This window comes from Sturnus vulgaris, chromosome 5 (assembly GCF_052056855.1).
Source record: "Sturnus vulgaris isolate bStuVul1 chromosome 5, bStuVul1.hap1, whole genome shotgun sequence".
Taxonomy (NCBI): Eukaryota; Metazoa; Chordata; class Aves; order Passeriformes; family Sturnidae; genus Sturnus; species Sturnus vulgaris.
In genome coordinates, this window is record NC_142247.1 from 8,208,316 (window position 1) to 8,224,698 (window position 16,383).

General features: G+C 38.5%; 1 protein-coding gene across 3 annotated transcripts in view; it reads right to left on the minus strand.

Annotated features, from left to right (window-relative positions):
* SCUBE1 (signal peptide, CUB domain and EGF like domain containing 1) overlaps nucleotides 1-16,383 on the minus strand; it is a 190,390-nt gene that overhangs the window by 51,766 nt on the left and 122,241 nt on the right. For all 3 annotated transcript variants that reach the window (XM_088164796.1, XM_014881079.2, XM_014881070.2), the window contains one exon: nucleotides 14,573-14,689. In XM_088164796.1, coding sequence (XP_088020922.1) covers nucleotides 14,573-14,689 — 117 coding nt within the window. The remainder of the gene's footprint in view (nucleotides 1-14,572; nucleotides 14,690-16,383) is intronic.

Below are 16,383 nucleotides of genomic sequence, written 5' to 3' on the forward strand. Positions count from 1 at the left end.
GCTCAGACTGAAATTATTTTGATATCTGTCTGCCACTTCTCAATAGAACTTGTAAACTCAGGATTAACATAAGGAGAAGCTACCAGGCTCCACCTGCAATACTCTAAATGTATATTGCATAGCACCTTATATAACACATGCCAGGGATATCTCATTAAGGCAGAAAGATAATTTCATATCCCCAGATTCATTGGATCAGTGCCACTATGAGAAAATCTAAATCAAAGTAGAACACAGGCTCTGCTGCTCCATCCAGCTGATGTGTGGTTAGTTTCCAGGTGGTTGTATGTCCTAGTTCCAGTTTTACAATGGATTTGCCCAACATTTGGACAAGGTGTAGCACTTCTCTGCTCTACTTCATTTGTAAAATTGGGGATTGGTAATTATCACTTGGTATCCTCAGGACCAATACTTTAAAATGCACTATTATGGAACAAGGTGTCATGAATCCAAGTAATTTGCTGTCAAAATGTTTAAGTCAAATTACAGTTGTTTGAAATTTCTGGTCTGGGTTTCAGAATGGTTTGATCCAGCAGCAGGTTCCATGCTGACAGTGCTCTGCACTGGAAAATTTTGTGAATGTCTGCAGGACTGTTAGGGCCATGTTTGCTTTAGGAGGTGTAATTATTGTTCCACCACTCCACCTGAAACTGCATAGTTCATTGCCTCTTCCATGTTTCAGGGTGGAATAACTCTATTTATGCAGTATCTTCTACTTGTGGATTTCAAAGGCCAGCAGCTTATTATCTTCATTACATTAAACCTACACAACACTTCTGCAGGAGAGATACATTTAATTAATTCTTCTTTAACAAATGTGAAACTGAGGCAGGTAGGATAGTGTGCAACTTGCCTGCATCAGATAGCTACAAAATGAAATAAAGCATATATTATAGCACCTTTAATTTGAGTTCTGTGCTTCAACAACATCCTCATTTTCCCTCCCACTGTGCTAATTAACTGTAAAGTATGATAGTCATTACTGAACTGAAGTTCCACTAAGTAGCAAATGAAGATTCTCTGTTTAATTAGCTTTATAGTTAGGTTGTGGGACAAGACATTTTCCTAATTAACAGGATTAAATCTAGACTGGGTAGACAGGAATGAATGTAATTAAAATTTAATCTCCCTCATCCTGAAAACAGGCTGCCCACAAAATAGAGAGCTTTGTGTAAATGCTCTTAGAGCATGGAAAGGTTGAGGCAGGTTTCAACACATTTCCCTCATGTCACTTTCTCAATTTTCACCTGTTATCTTCGCAATTTCACGAAGAAACCTGTCTTCCAACACAGATGGTAATCTGTCACATATGGATTTAGGTGTCAGCTATTCTCCTCCAGGACATATCCACTCTGACATTATCCACCAACCAATCAATAAAAGAGTCTGCCAGGCTGCCAAGAGATCAATCACCTTGTAAAACAAACATTATGTCCTATTATTTTCTTATTACAGTTAATTAGGTTTATAAAACACAAAAACCTTCACAGGTGAAAAACTCAGAAATGCTGTCATAATAGGTTAGGCCCAGATTTCTCATTTGTAAAAGGGAAGGGATTTACTAAATCTAATGTGAAAAGAAAGGATTTTCATTTAAAATTTTTGCTGAACACTGAATTCTTTTCTAACCTTAAAAACATGTTAGTGCAATGTTACGAACCCAAACAGTGCAAGCTGTCTGAGGCTGTGACACCAGAATGTGAAGGGGACTGGAGACATAAAGATACAGACTGATAGTCTTTTTACTGTCTAGGTTGAGCTAAATGCTAAAATTACCCCTCCTCCCCACCACCCCCCTGCCAGAAGCAAAGATAAACCTTGCAGGAATCCCAGGAAATAAAAGTAGTTTTCCTCCTCCTGTAACATTTTATCAATCAAAATGCTTTTGTCAATCAAAATGCTTTTTATAAAACCCTGGAGAGGGAGAAATAAGTGTGCTGTTCAATCTCCCATGCATTTACACATGGGTACTTGGGGGCACCAAAGAATGTGTCTCTGTTTTTTACAGAGCATGTGGAAAGTACAGGACATCAAATTCTGGGAAATTCGGCTGTACCTGTGAGCGAGCACAGGCAGATCTGCAGGCTGTGGGTAAAACAGTGCAAATACACTGGGCTGGCTGCTTACCTACCTTAATTATTCACACAGCCACTAGCACCAGAATAATTCCATGTGCAATATAATTATTCACACAGCCACTAGCACCAGAATAACTCTATGTGTAATGTTTATGCAGCAGGAGCCGAGGCAGAAGAACTAAATGGGTTGCTGCAGGTAAATAAGAAGAATAAAAGGGTTAATTCAGTGTTTCTTAGGGAGTAAGTCAGACAGAACTGTGGGGATGACATCCCTGGGTATTTTCTCTGTGCTAGGTGCCACTAAAAAACAAGGCCTGTCTCTCACTGTGTTTAGTTTTTCCTTACAGTCTGAATGAAGAGCAAAGGGGCAAGTGAGCTAACTGCACTACTGGACCAAGGTACAAGATCCCTAAATTTAAAATAAAATAAAATCCCTAGATTTAATGTATGAACTCAATTTACATTTACTCATGGTTATTTTAATTTACTTCCTTGGAATTGTTAACTGCTCAGGAAAGCTCTGTGCTGATTTCCAAGAATCTCAGTTTGCTTCTAGAAAAGTGTTTGTTTAATTAAATAAAATTGGCATTAAGGGCAGTTAAAGGTACTGATGTTCTCTCTAAAATCACAGTGAAACTGTGCTAGCTTTCCTGGGATAAAGCTACTCCTTCTGAAAGGGGCACTTGAATACAATTAGCCCATGATAATTTAAATAGCTCTTAATCAATCAAGGAAATTTGGATGCTGACCAAAATTTAACCCTCCAAAAGTTTTTGAAGACCCTACTTCATCCAGCCAGGGAATCTGCTCTGTACCAGGGAAGACAGAGGCATCACTGAGAGCAGGATCTAGTCATATTAGGAAAAAAAAAAAGCTGAATTTTATGATGAAAAAGACAATGATAAAAGAATGGAAAAAAAGTACTGTAAGTTTTGAATGTTGTAAGTTATGATTATGTGAGTAATCAACTCCCAAGTAACAGAAAGCACAGCACACTTTTCCATAATATACTGTCGTTGTTGATCCTCAAGGGGCTTTATATTGTTGAATAAATGCAAGGTCTTTTCAACAACTGAAATGCAAAATATGACCCTCTGAAGCATTAATTTAAAGGATTTGGCATTTTCAAAGGGGAGGTTCACAAAGACAAATAACAACTGCAAGTTTCCAGGGAACAGGGATATTGCCTAGTCATGAAAAAAACCCTAACTTAGTACACATGAATTTATTTTGTGGGGATAGATGGAACCCTTGGGAGGGAATGAAACACAATGAGTTACATGGCAGCTGACCCAAGTCTGCAATTTTTTAATGGAAGATAATTTGTTATATTATATTTGTCTGTCATGAACAAGTCTACAGCAGACAAATGAATTGTATCTCTTGAAGCCAAAAAAACCCCAAGCCCAAGGCCCAACTGAAAACCTAAAAGACAGTTCCCTTAAAAATAGGGAAGGGGCAGTGAAAGTTTCATACATATTCTGGATTAGATAAATTTGCAGCAGCAGTTAGAAGGATTCTGCTCTCCATTCTCTCTCACTTTTTTTTTCATTCCGTTTTCTTCTTTCTGACAAATTTCAACAGTGTTGATATCTAAAACTTGCATTTCCTTTCTTTTTTTTTTTAATCAAAAAATCATGAGTGTATAATTTCATTTTTCATCACTGAGGTCTGAAACTTCAGCTGTCGCTAGGAAAGTCTGAATCAATTATGTCTCTAAACCAAATAGTCCCGTACATACTCCTCAGTGAGTGTCCAATTGCTCATTTTTCTGACTGCCACACTAGGCTTCTGACCACTGTCACTACCTACCACCAAGAGTTTTCCATCTTTTCTTCCCTCAAGCCCCACTCATTCACTCATTTTTTGCTGGTAACCAGCAGCTTTTTCCCTCTCCAACATCCCTTCCATTATTTATGGTTTTACCATGAGCTCTTCTGAGCCTTCTCCTCAGTCACATACTCCATCACCTCTCTTATCACACACCAACAACAGCCAACTCCCTGTTTGCTCTGAAAAAGTGGGGGAAAAATTAGAAATCTAGTTTTGAGTCACTCCCCAGCCTTAGCAAGTCTTGAAACAGCTGTTTCCAGGGCAGCATTGCTGGCCCAGATGTTTGTGGTTCTCTCCCTGGACATGACACAGAGCTTTCTACTGAGCTGCTCCAGCTGCCTGCTGGATGCTGAGCTGTTTTCCTCACATTGGACTCATCTTGTGTGTTCTTTGTCTTGAGACCTGGACAACATGGATGGAATAGCATAAAATGACTGCAGCATCAGCAAAAGGGCTTTAATGTTTGCTTCTTTAATCCACATTTAGGTAGTTATTTTGAAAATCCTTTTGGAGCTATCTGGGAACTTGTGCTCTCCTCCAATTTGAGAGTCTTACCCACCTCTTCTAAAACAAGCATCTCTTCTGATAAGCTGAACTTGATTATTGCTCTCCCACTGGTTACTCAGTTTTCCCTCTAATCTTTATGATGGTTTATTTTGGACACAGATGGTCCTGCTTCTCACTTAGAGTCCCATCAAACAAAAAGTAACCTCAAAACTGCCTCTGTGTTTTAATATTCCCTTTTGGCTTTAGTCTTTCACTTGTCAGTTCTAGCAAATAAGTTCCTTTTGTGTTTTCTTCTTTCACCAGCTACAAGCCTACCTGTTATCTCTGCAGCATGCATGGGGTTGATTCATGTGCCAAAAGCTTCCCTGTAGAGGAATTTAGTGGGTCCAACTATAGGAGTCTTCTGGGGGCTTCCCAAAGTGTGTATTCTGAAAGTCTTGCCAGTACTCAAGCCCTGAACAGGATCACTGTTTTCATGATAAAATTCCTAATTTTCCTCTCATTTAATTTTTCTTTGACTGGGCAGACACATCTATTGTTTCACAGCATGAAGTCACCCACTGGCTGCCTTTGGTTTTTGTTTGTCACAAATGCCTCTATTTTTTCAATCATATGGTTTGGTCAGAAAAAGAGGTGTATTGGGAAGGGAAAGAGAGAGGGTGATCTAGCTGCTGCAACATATTTCAAAAAAATCTGCTGGTTTCTGTAAATCAGTTGAGCAGTTTGGGATTCATATAAATGTTTCTTTACCAGGAAGGCTTCCTGCCTGCTTCCTGAAAATGGCATGTGGTCTCAAAACCTTTTAACTGTGCAGAAGTACTGGATAATGGTCAGAACTGGTTGGTCTGGAGGTAATTTTAAGGAAGTTAGGCTATTTTAACGGAACATTTAATTGCACATTTAATCTATGCACCACATATATAGAAAATTATTATTTTCAATGAATATTGTTTCTCCTAAAAGCACTAATCTAATTACAGCAGCCATATTTTCACTGCTATCATTCTTGACATCAGTCTCACATTAATGAATTAATTTAGGTGCCAACTTCTCAAGCAAAGAAAAGATGGCCCTCTGTCCATGCAAAGACATAAGAGGTTTTTTCTATTTATTTTTCCTTGTTTTTAGGCTAAAAGACAGACCTCAGCCACAAGATTTGTATTTGCCTTATGATCAGCATGGAGAGGACAAAGGTATTCTCTGTTTTGATACATGGCTTGTGATTACACCTGATCTGTTTTCTGATAGCTCTTTGCTTGCAGGTACAGAGAAGCAAACTCAAATGGTGCTTATTTTTGAACACACACTTATTTCTCCTGGCACACACTGGGAGGGAAAGGTGCTGCAGCTTGAAAGCAGAGTTGTGTAAGGAATCTGACAGAAGTAGAATTGCTTATAATGAATGATGGAAACTAGATCTTGATTTGATTATTGGGAACTTTACTCTTGGCTTAAGTTGATGAGAAATCTATCTGGGGGAAAGAATGGCTCAAAACGAACCACTTCAGTAAACAATTAAGAGTTGCTAAAAGACAACACATATTTTAATAGCTAACTTCTAAAACTCTACCCCCTGACTTCAGACAGCTTGTGGATTGGCTTTGACAAAATCATTTGACAAAATCATTTGGCTTTGGCCTGTCACTGAAAAAAACTCAAGGCACTCTGATTCCTCTGGAGTAGGATGTTTTTCAGAGGGAGGAATACTGAAGAAAACCAGAGAGGGACTGAGAATTTGTCCTGCACTGACTTCCACATCTGAATGGACAACACAGGCCTCCTTGCACCACTACATTAAGACTTTTTCTTATATTTAGTTTCTATCATTGAGCTCAAGGAGAGGCACTTTATCCCTTATTAGACTCTGAGGGGAAGTGGAAAGGCTATTTCCAAGGCAAGCAAAGTGGGTACCCTACAGGCTGGTATTAAACTCTTTCCATGTCCTTAGGAGCATGATATTGCAATAAGATATGAGTTCAGAGGGTACCAGCTGTCCCATGTTATTTCCCAATGCACATCTCTTTGAGCTTGTACAAACAGGAGGTAGCTGAGCCACATGATATAAGACCTCTAATCCCATCAGGAATTACCAAAGGCTGATGTGCTTATTTTCCCTCCTTCTGACTATTCTAGAACACAGTTCACTGAGGGATTCCTGAGAGAAGTAAAAGGTGTGAGGTGCAAAATTGAATTTGATACCCCCTGAAATCGAATTTGATGCCCTCTGAGGGCTGATGCATAGGAGGCAGGATGGAAATTCTACTTGGGTAGAAGTAGAGTAGGGTAAGAGTGGCCTTGGGGATCAAATGAAGAGTTACAGAAGGTGGAGTCTAAACAAAGGCCTGAGGATGACAACCTCTGTTTTAAAAATGAAACAGCAATTTTCAGTGCCTTTTCTACTGAGGTTCTTGACTTGAAATCCCATGAGCATTCAGTTTTTTGAAATGTCTGAGAAAATTTCCCCTAAAAAGTCAGAAGGGTATCTGACTTATTACCTCTAAACATTTGTACTACTTGTCATTCCCAAGAATCATGGTTAAAGTGGTTTATGTGCTTGGGTCGACTTCATAGAGTCTAAGCACTCAGTATACCTCAATCTCATTCTACTTGCAAAGTTGGGCATTTTTTTTCCAGCAGAGTAAGTTAAAGTAGGCTGAGAGTAATCCAGTCTTTCCCCTAGGTACTTTTGACAGACTCTAAGTAACATGCACACTTCAGGTCTGGGATATCCCAGAGTGATCCAGCCCAGATATTTCCATTTATGTGCAGCAAGCAGAGATGCTGCTCATCAGCTTAAAGGAAAAGCTGCCCTCACTCCTTGGCACTGTACCTTTGACTAAGGTAAGGCTAAGGGACCATTTCCCATATGCTCCTTTCCAAACCAAACTATGAATCCCAGGCACTATTTCAGCAGAATGTTACAAAATTTAATGTGCTATACACCACATTTCTCTGGCATGAAGCACTGACATTATGAACCAGAATCAAATGTAAAATTACAATCACTCTATTAACTACCTAAATTCTCTCAAAGATAAGACATGTAAGCAGATGGCCATGGTGCAATGAGCAAAGAAAATGTAATCAGAAGAAGAGGGAATAAGACAAGCAGGTCTCTGCCCTTTCTGGCTTCGCCAGACATCCTCTTCAAAAACTCACTGCTGCTTGTAATTTTGAAGCTGACATTTATGCTGACATTTGCTGGTACCACAGCACTCTGACTGCAGAGGAGGTGATGACTGTCAGCAACTTCTTTCATTTGAGTTTATACTCTCACAACATTTGCATGCATCCATGTTTTTTCTTTCTTTGTTTTTTTCTTTTTCTAATGGCTCATAATGCTTCCGTTCCTCAAAAACCCTATGTGTCTATATGGAGGGAGCTGAACTGACTTCTTCACACTCGTTGAAAAAAACATTCATGTTGCTAGAGAAAGGTAAGCTGGGAAAAACTCTCTTTGTAAGCCCCAGGACCTGCTCTAAGGCCACTGACACTCCTTTCAGTGCGTGGAGCATCACAGATATTGCACACACTGCTCATGGGAGGTGCACAGAAAGAATCTGTGCAATCAAAGCAGGAGTAATCTATAGGAGTAACTAGGAACAGATTTGCCTCTAAATGTTAAAGTTTAAACTCTTCAGGAGATAATTTAAATAATTTTCCATTTAAAATGCTGATGTATGTGAACGAATTCAACCAAGGAAAGCTTTGTATTTGGGTGACTACTCTCAATGAGATCACTTTACAACTAAGGAAAAAAAAAGTTAATTCACATGAAATCATTTGGGCCTGTCTTGTATTTTTCTCTTAGGTCAGATCCATCTTAGTTCAGAAGGTCTGTTCCAAACTTACAGTCCTGACTCTAAAGGCATTGAGACCCCTATTGTTGTGAGAAATGTGGTCATATAGGCCATTAAAGTTTTATCTGCCTTAGTGTCAACTTGACTGATGCATACATTTTTGAGGTTTTCTTGCACTGGGTTATATTTTACTGTCTAATTTTTACTTACATGTAAAACAAGTCATATTGATCAAGGATATTAATCAAACAAAACTCCAAACAAATCAAAGGTACTCTGACACTAAAAACATTGCATTTGGGCAACAAATGAAAAAAAACCATACCACTCTGAAATTTACCTAATCAATCACAGTGAAATAAAGGTATTATCATAATTCAGGCAAGCTAATAGTGGATGTACGAGATTAACACCTATATATGACTAAAAATAAACAGTAAAAATAACCTGTACTCTTTTTTTAAAAAAGAGGAAACATTTTCAGTTTCATATGAATTGACTGAGACTGACGAGATGCAATTCTAAGTGCTAAGTCAATTTAATCTAATTTAGAGAAAAAAAATCTAAAATAAATTTTAAGTAATTTTGATTAATATAAGTATGGAGGAAATCATAACTGTTCACAGATACTCTGCAGCCAGGAAATGAAGCCAAATTGGCCAGCTAAACTGTTCACTGTGAGCTTTTCACTTAGTGTTAGTGTGTTCTGAATGAAAAGAGAGGAGAGCCTTCAGCATCTGAGTCATAATCTTATACCAAACTGATGTCAAGCATTAATTTAAGGCATTTAATTTAATGAAACCTTTCAGTTCATATTTAAAAAAACATGACATACTTTGTTTCATTGAAACTCATTCTCCAAAAAACTCTTTTCTCACAGAAACAAATCAATTTTCAAAATTTAATTCACTTTCAGGGTTTCATTTTCTTGTGTACTCAAAACTGATTTAAAACACATTTTCCTGCTGTAAATAGGCTGCAATTAAGCAAGATAAATAAAGTAATTACAATATCAAGCTAGCACAGCCAATGCTAAATTTCCCTTTTATTTGAAATAAACTTTGATGCAGTCCTTTGACTGAAATTTCTCATCAGACTCTAAGCTCCTGGTTTTTAAATTTTTTAATTTTTTTTTTTTCCCTAGATTGCTTAACGATAAAGGAGGTTTCAGAGCTGAGTTACTGGACAGATCATTCACCACTCAGGCATTTCTGATACTCCCACTGCAAGTATTTAAGCGTGTAAGTGCCACATTTCTTTGCTAGGTCTGAATGCTGAAGGATGGGGGCCTGTTTCGAGGAAGTGGAGAGCCCACCCCATTGCTGGGTCACCATGACAATGAGACAGCAGGAAGGAGAAATGTTTGCCATGCAGGCACATAACCCCAGTGTAACACTGCTCTAGTTAAATATGCTCAGAAGGGCTGAGCCAGTGTCACACGGCCAGGAAAATGCTCCATCTCCAGGTGGGGATGGGAAGGGAACTTTCTGTCTCCTAAACACACGTCTGTGAGGTCACCTGGGCTTGGCACAGACCTATTCCTGCACAGGAATTCATCTTTTAGTCACAGCTGGTTGAGTTCACTTTATGAACATGTGATATCACATTGATACTAAACCCCCTGACATTCCAGCCCAGCTGACTATCCCAAAATCCTGTTGTTAGCCTCCTTCCCCTTAAGGGTGCAAATCAAATGATGAAATGCAGGTGAAGTGATGTAAAACAGCAAGTTATCTGAACAAAATAATCCACATCTTGCTATTATATTGCAAAGTGAGGTAGCACTTTATGGATATTCGTGGAAAAGTCATAGTTGAGATGTTGCTTTTGCTCAATGACCCTTAGAAATCCAGTTTCTCCCACTTCAAAATTTCATTTGCTGTGCCATTTGACTCAAGGGCTGCAGCCTGCACAGCTCCTCTGTGTCTAGGTGCAGAGTGCTGGGAAGTTGCTTTACTCAGGCACAAGAGTGCCTGGGGGCAGTTTCTTTGTTAAGTCCCAGGGCAGAAACAGAGCATCTATATCACACACATGGTCATACATTTTACACCATGCTAGAAGCTTGTGGCCCTTCCTCTTGCTCTAATTCACTTCTTAGAGAAGCCACAAAGGAAAGTCCCTGTCTCTCTCAGACATCATCTTTTGCCATCATTCTCAGTCCTTCTCTCCTTTGAGTCCTGAGAGAAGAATTCTCCCTGGCTCAGCTTGCCTCCTGTAGCTGCCCTCGGGAAGGTGAGCTCTTTAGAGTTTGATCCAGTTTGGCAGATGGATTCAAACAATCTTCAGAAATCTTTGCTAAATCTAATCTAGTCTGACTTCACTCCTATTGAACCCCACAAGTCTTCTGCAAATGAGCCTCCTGCATTATCAGTTACCCGAGCTGTATTCAGTATAATTAAAATGCTGAACTGATGAATCTTCTAACTGAGGGCAGAATGGAGCTGGATCCATGAAAACGTCACTCAGCACGAAAAAGGCACAAAAACCAACAAACAAGGGAGCTGAGGACCACAGAACCCCTGATATGGACAACTCAGAGGATATTAAAAAATGGGTAGGAGGTAATGGGCAAGAAGCATCCTGGGCCTCTACGTCTTTTAATCTTCAGCCTCCCTTTCTGTCTGAATTGGCTGAATTCTGTGGGATAACTTGGTAGGGATTCAAGGAAGTGACCTACACTGCTTCCTCATGTGTAGCACAATAATTGACAGCACCAAATGAACTGAGCATCAAGCTAGCATCACCCAGTTACAATGGCAGTAGAAATTAAATAGCATTAATTAGAGGGAGAATATGGAATTCTTTCTGCCTGGAATGTCTCTTCTCTTAGCTATCAAAAACTTCCATGGTTTGCCTTATTGAGAGTCAAGTTGACAGCAAAGCTGAAGGGAATAAAGGAGCATTCTCCACTGTGTGCCAAGCCAACTGAAGGAAGACTTGAGTTCAAGACTGACTTTTAAAAGACAGCAAAAGTTTAATGAACTTTTATCCAAGCACCATTAATACATCTGAAGACCATCCTAACTAGACCACAGACAACACTTTTGCTCTTATTTCACTGCAAGACCAGGTAAGTAATGTATGTAACAGAGAAATCAGAGATTTTTAATCAGAGATTAAAAAGGTTTTTTCAGTTTCCAGGAAGCAAAGCAATTCTCCACAACAGTGGACAGTAGTCTCCCTACATGCCACATTTTGGCAATCAAGCATATTTGCTTATACTCTTTTAAGAACTTGTCTTTCCTTTTTTATGTATAACTAAACAATTTTATGTATACTAAACAATTAATGTAATTCCCAACTACTAAACAAAAACCTGTGGACATTTTGGTCAGTAAACTTTTTTCCCCATTACATGTCTATACAATGCCTAAAATTGACTGGAGTCCTGATGGTTGAACAGAACCATAAAAAAATGTTTGTTATTTAGAAAAATAGTATTTTTATTTAATGATTTTTTTTTAAATTAACTCATTCCCTGGGTAAAAAAAAAGGAAGAAATCTATCAGCATATTTCCATGAATCACCAGTATAGCAAAAGCACAGTATTGAGGAAATCACCTACAAGTGAGATAGAATTACACATTAATAAATTACCCGACGTCCACTTTGCAATACCCAAAATTTCAGATGTTTCTTTGAGTCTTATTTAAGCCTCTTGAATCTAAGCATCTACATAATTTCATGTAGTAGGTGCACTGTGTAAAATGGCTTGGAGAGGAAGATGCCAAAATGGACTAAAAAAAAAATCACAGACTTTCCAATAAAAACATTATTTTTGGTCAACATTATTTGCTAAATTAAAGCTAAACACATTAATCATTTTGCTCAACCCACAATTGCATTTTTCAGTTAATATATTAATTCTCCTTCCAGTTCCTCTCAGCTTTTCTTACATGCCCTACATCTCTCCTTTCCCTTAACAGACAATGGCATATCTTTCTTCTATATTTAGAAACACAGCCTCCCTTAAAATGATGTTCTATGAGAAACCTCACTTGGTCATGATGTGACACTCGATGGACTTGAAAACTGCCCAGGAAAGACAGGATGTGACAGCTCCATGATCCCTGAAGATGCTTTAAAGGGCATCCAAGAGATAATCCCTTGCTCTTACCACACAGATGTAAAATTACAGCTGGAGCAAACTACGAACTGGATATATGAGAAACTGGGGACCAGTCAAATCAAGGAGAGTAAAGAGGAACAAAAGTCCAAGGAGAAAACTCGTACTGATAACTTTCTTCTTTTCTTTTCTAGAGAATGCAGAGGAAGGAATATGTACACACTGACTTTCTCCTGCCTGGTCTTCTCCAGGCTTTACCTATCAGCCAACAGGACATCAATGTCATTTCACCAAAAAGTTCACTTTTGCCTTCAGGAGATGCAAATCCTACAGAGCATCCCCTTGGACTAAGGGCTGCCTGCAAAAGCTGTGCAAGAAACTTCACTGGTCAGTATAAGTGCAGGATCCTTTGTGCACAGGTTTAAATGGAAAATCACTTCAGCTTCAAGAGAGCAGGATCTAGCCCAGAAATCTCACAGTGCAATATATAAGATAAATTTTATTAATTAAATTAAATTCAAAATGTATATTTTACCATTTTATCATAAAGAGTATTTCCTAAAATGTCAATAAAGGTTAAAAAGAAATGGCTTATTACTTTATTACACCATCTGTGTTAATTTCCAGTTGCTGCTTATTTTAAGAAAGTAAGAAAGAACTAGCAGCATCATAAAAATACAGATTCTGTTTCTTAAATTTTCTACTCATAAAAAAGGGGAAAAAGCAAAATGTGAAAGAGCTTAGAGCTAAGGTATTTGGTTTGAGAATCAGTAGAATATTTCATTTTGTCTGCAGAAATAATTATGGTCTTGATTATTATATAAATATTGTTTCATATTAGTTCTCTGGCCAAACGTCTAAATTTAGAATGACTCTTTTTTTCATGACACAGTTTCAATAATAAACGTTATGATCAAGCCTAGGTGTATGTTACATTATTAAAATGCCTCCTTTTTAAGCACTTGGTGGAATCACTGTTACTGTTCTGCTATGGCTTAGCTATTCTGCTGGTAAAAATGAAGATTTATTTTTATGTGGCTTGAACTAAGATGACTGAGTTTTGATGTGTGCTCACCCTTAACTATTAACATTGTGTGCGATGGCAGCTTAAATGTTTTATTTTCAAATAAACAGGCAAATGGACTGTTATTTCTATAAATACTAACAGGATCATGCCCAAGCACTGGGATTTTTCAGCCTGGAGCAAGAGGAAACCACACATTTTCTGTTTATTTTTGTGGGTTTTACTATTTTAAGTAACATCAAGCCCTGGACTGAAGATATTCTGACCTTTCTGGTTAATTTGAAGGAAAAAAAGTCACAATAATTTCTTAGCATGTTAGGTCAACTTAAGCTAAGCCACTGAGTGATGAAAAATATTCTCTGTGACAAGAATATATGCCATGTCCTCCTGGATCTCCATCTCCAAGTCTTTTGCAAAGAAACTCAAAAGGAATACACAGGAAAGTGGGAAAAATGGGAAAAGGGTTGATGGGTGGCCTGGTCCTACCAACATGTACCCAAATCTCCTCATGTGCCACTAAAGTGTGACTGTGTGGGGACATTTGAGAGCTGTCCCTGCCTCTTTAACTGAGAGCACATGCTGACAGTGCTATCAGATGCTCTTTTCTGCTCTCTTTTCCCCTGACCTCAGCTTTAACACACACATGAAAGACAGAACAGCAAGGTTCCCGTGCTGCCTTTGGAGCAGTAAAACCTGAGCATCAGCTGTGTGGTTTTAGACTCCTGAATTTGTAAATGTTATTTTGGTTTTCCTTTGTAGCTGGCTATTTATCTTTTGAAGGTGCAGAAATGAGAAAGTGTTTGGTTTTTTTTTTTTGTGAGCAATATCTGGCTTCACTTAGCAATAAGCAAAGTACCCAAGGTACCAAAGTATTGCTTGACAATTTTAGCTCACTTTCTGAATAGATAAATGCAGACACCATTAGATGACTGAGGTTTTACAAAGGTATCAGAATATCCTTTGAAACGAAAGGCTTTTTGCAGCCCCGAGTTGTTCCTCTAAATCTCTGCTCAGCTTGAAACAGTTTGACCTCTGCTTCTCATTTCTTTGCAGTAATAAAACCCCTCTAATAAATAAAAAGAAAAACAACTGAACCAGGTAAATACATAAAAACCGGGGAAGGAGAAACCTAATGGACTTAATTGCAACCCCTACACCAGTATTGCCTCGACTTGAAAAGTATTGATTAAATAACTGAATATTTACACCTTGTACTGGACCCGCTGAAGGCAAATGATGCATTGCAAAGCAAACAGAGGCTGACCTTTGCACGTTTTCCCATCAGGCTGCAGGGTAAATCCGACTGGGCAACTGCACCGTACCCCTGTCGCGGTATCCTTGCAAGTCCGATCACAGCCTCCGTTATTGACAGCACATGTTTCTGCAGAATGAAAGAGACACAGGGAGAGAGAGAGGGAGAAAGGCAGGGTAATGAAATGCTCTGGGGGAGGGGAAGGGCACTGCCTCTTTGGGGCAATATTACAACATATTAAAAGCAATATAAGTTTTAAGCAAGCCGACTGAAGCAAGCTCAAGGTCATCAGGGTTCATGTACCGGTTTTGACTGGTAAATCATTTCCACGAGTCATGGTTTCCTTTTCTTCCCAAACTGGAGACTTTACTTAGTGCATTTAGTTAGTGTTTTTCAACTCTCTTAGACAATAGGATGGCTTATTATATATGAAACAAGTTGAAAAAGTAAAAAACAGTGATTGCCTTTAAAAGCAGAACCAAACATTCTGTTTTGTATCAGTCAATGTCTAGCTGAGGTATTTCAAGGTTCACTTTTAGATGATGTTGTAGGCATAATGAACTTTAAAAACAGTAGGAAGCAAAGCAGAGTGCTAGACTTGGAACTGAGAATTTTAAACCCTTAGTTAAGAAAGAGTTAATGGAAAATGAACTACATATATCACTTTGACAAGAATCTACATGCCCAATCTGTTCTTACTGAACTACAAGCAAAAGGCATCTGGGTTTTGTCCACTTAAAGCTTTTTGCAAATTGAAAGGAGTTTGGAGTGGGTGGGAGGGCATAATTGAGGTCACTGAACCCATTCCAAGCTGTGTCATTGAAATTTCCCAGTGCTTGTAGTGTGTAGAAGGGTGGCTGGGCAAACACAGGCAAGAGAAAGTTGCAATACTTCTGAGCTTTTACTACAGTGGGCAGTGACTATTAGGTATCACTAGATTAAAAAAAAATAAATAAAATCTCCAACTTCATTACAGAAAAAGCAAGAACCCCTCCCTCGCTGCCATTGTTTCGTGTTACTCATGTATGCACATGCACACACCGTACACATGCATATGCACACATACTCACAAACACATCCATAAAAGAGATAAAAGGCAAGGGAAATGATTAACTTTGCTTTGATCCACAGAATGGAGTGGATGTAAGGATGCCAATTTAGCACGTCAGTTTGAACTGTACATTTTTCTGAAAAGTATTTACTTCAGAGAATAAGTCCTTTTAATAGTATCTTTTTCAGTTGCTCTGGATTTGATTAAATTAAAATACCCCACTGCCCCCTAAGATTGCCATTATTCTACTCAGCTCACCTCTTTCCCTAAAGAGGCTTTGTCATTACTTACTCAGATTTACAGACTCCTATTGCTGAATATTCACAGCCTGTGTCACAATTGTACCCTGTGGACAGGGTCTGACAATCAGCTATAGGATATGCTAATTGGGAATTGCCTTAGAACAGTACATTGATCAAAAATTATTTACACAGAACAGAAGAGGCTTTATTTTTCTATTGACTAGCACTAAAAGATTTTTATTTTAAAGTAGCCTGTGCTTTGCCCTCAAGGTGAACTTAGACTGGCCATTTGGAGGGACTTCAATGCTTTAAAAAAAAAAAAAAAAAAAGTATAACTGTCTTTGCTTTTCTTTTGGACTGGCCTCTCCACCAGTTGTGAAATAAGCTCCTGGCATTTAAGAACAAACTGAAACACAGATTTGGGGCACACATGCATTAACAGCATGGGACAGATCTTTGAGCCCATATACATTCACACATGGTTCTCCAGATAGATTTGAAATTTTTATGTCTGTTTGCTATGTAGTAAC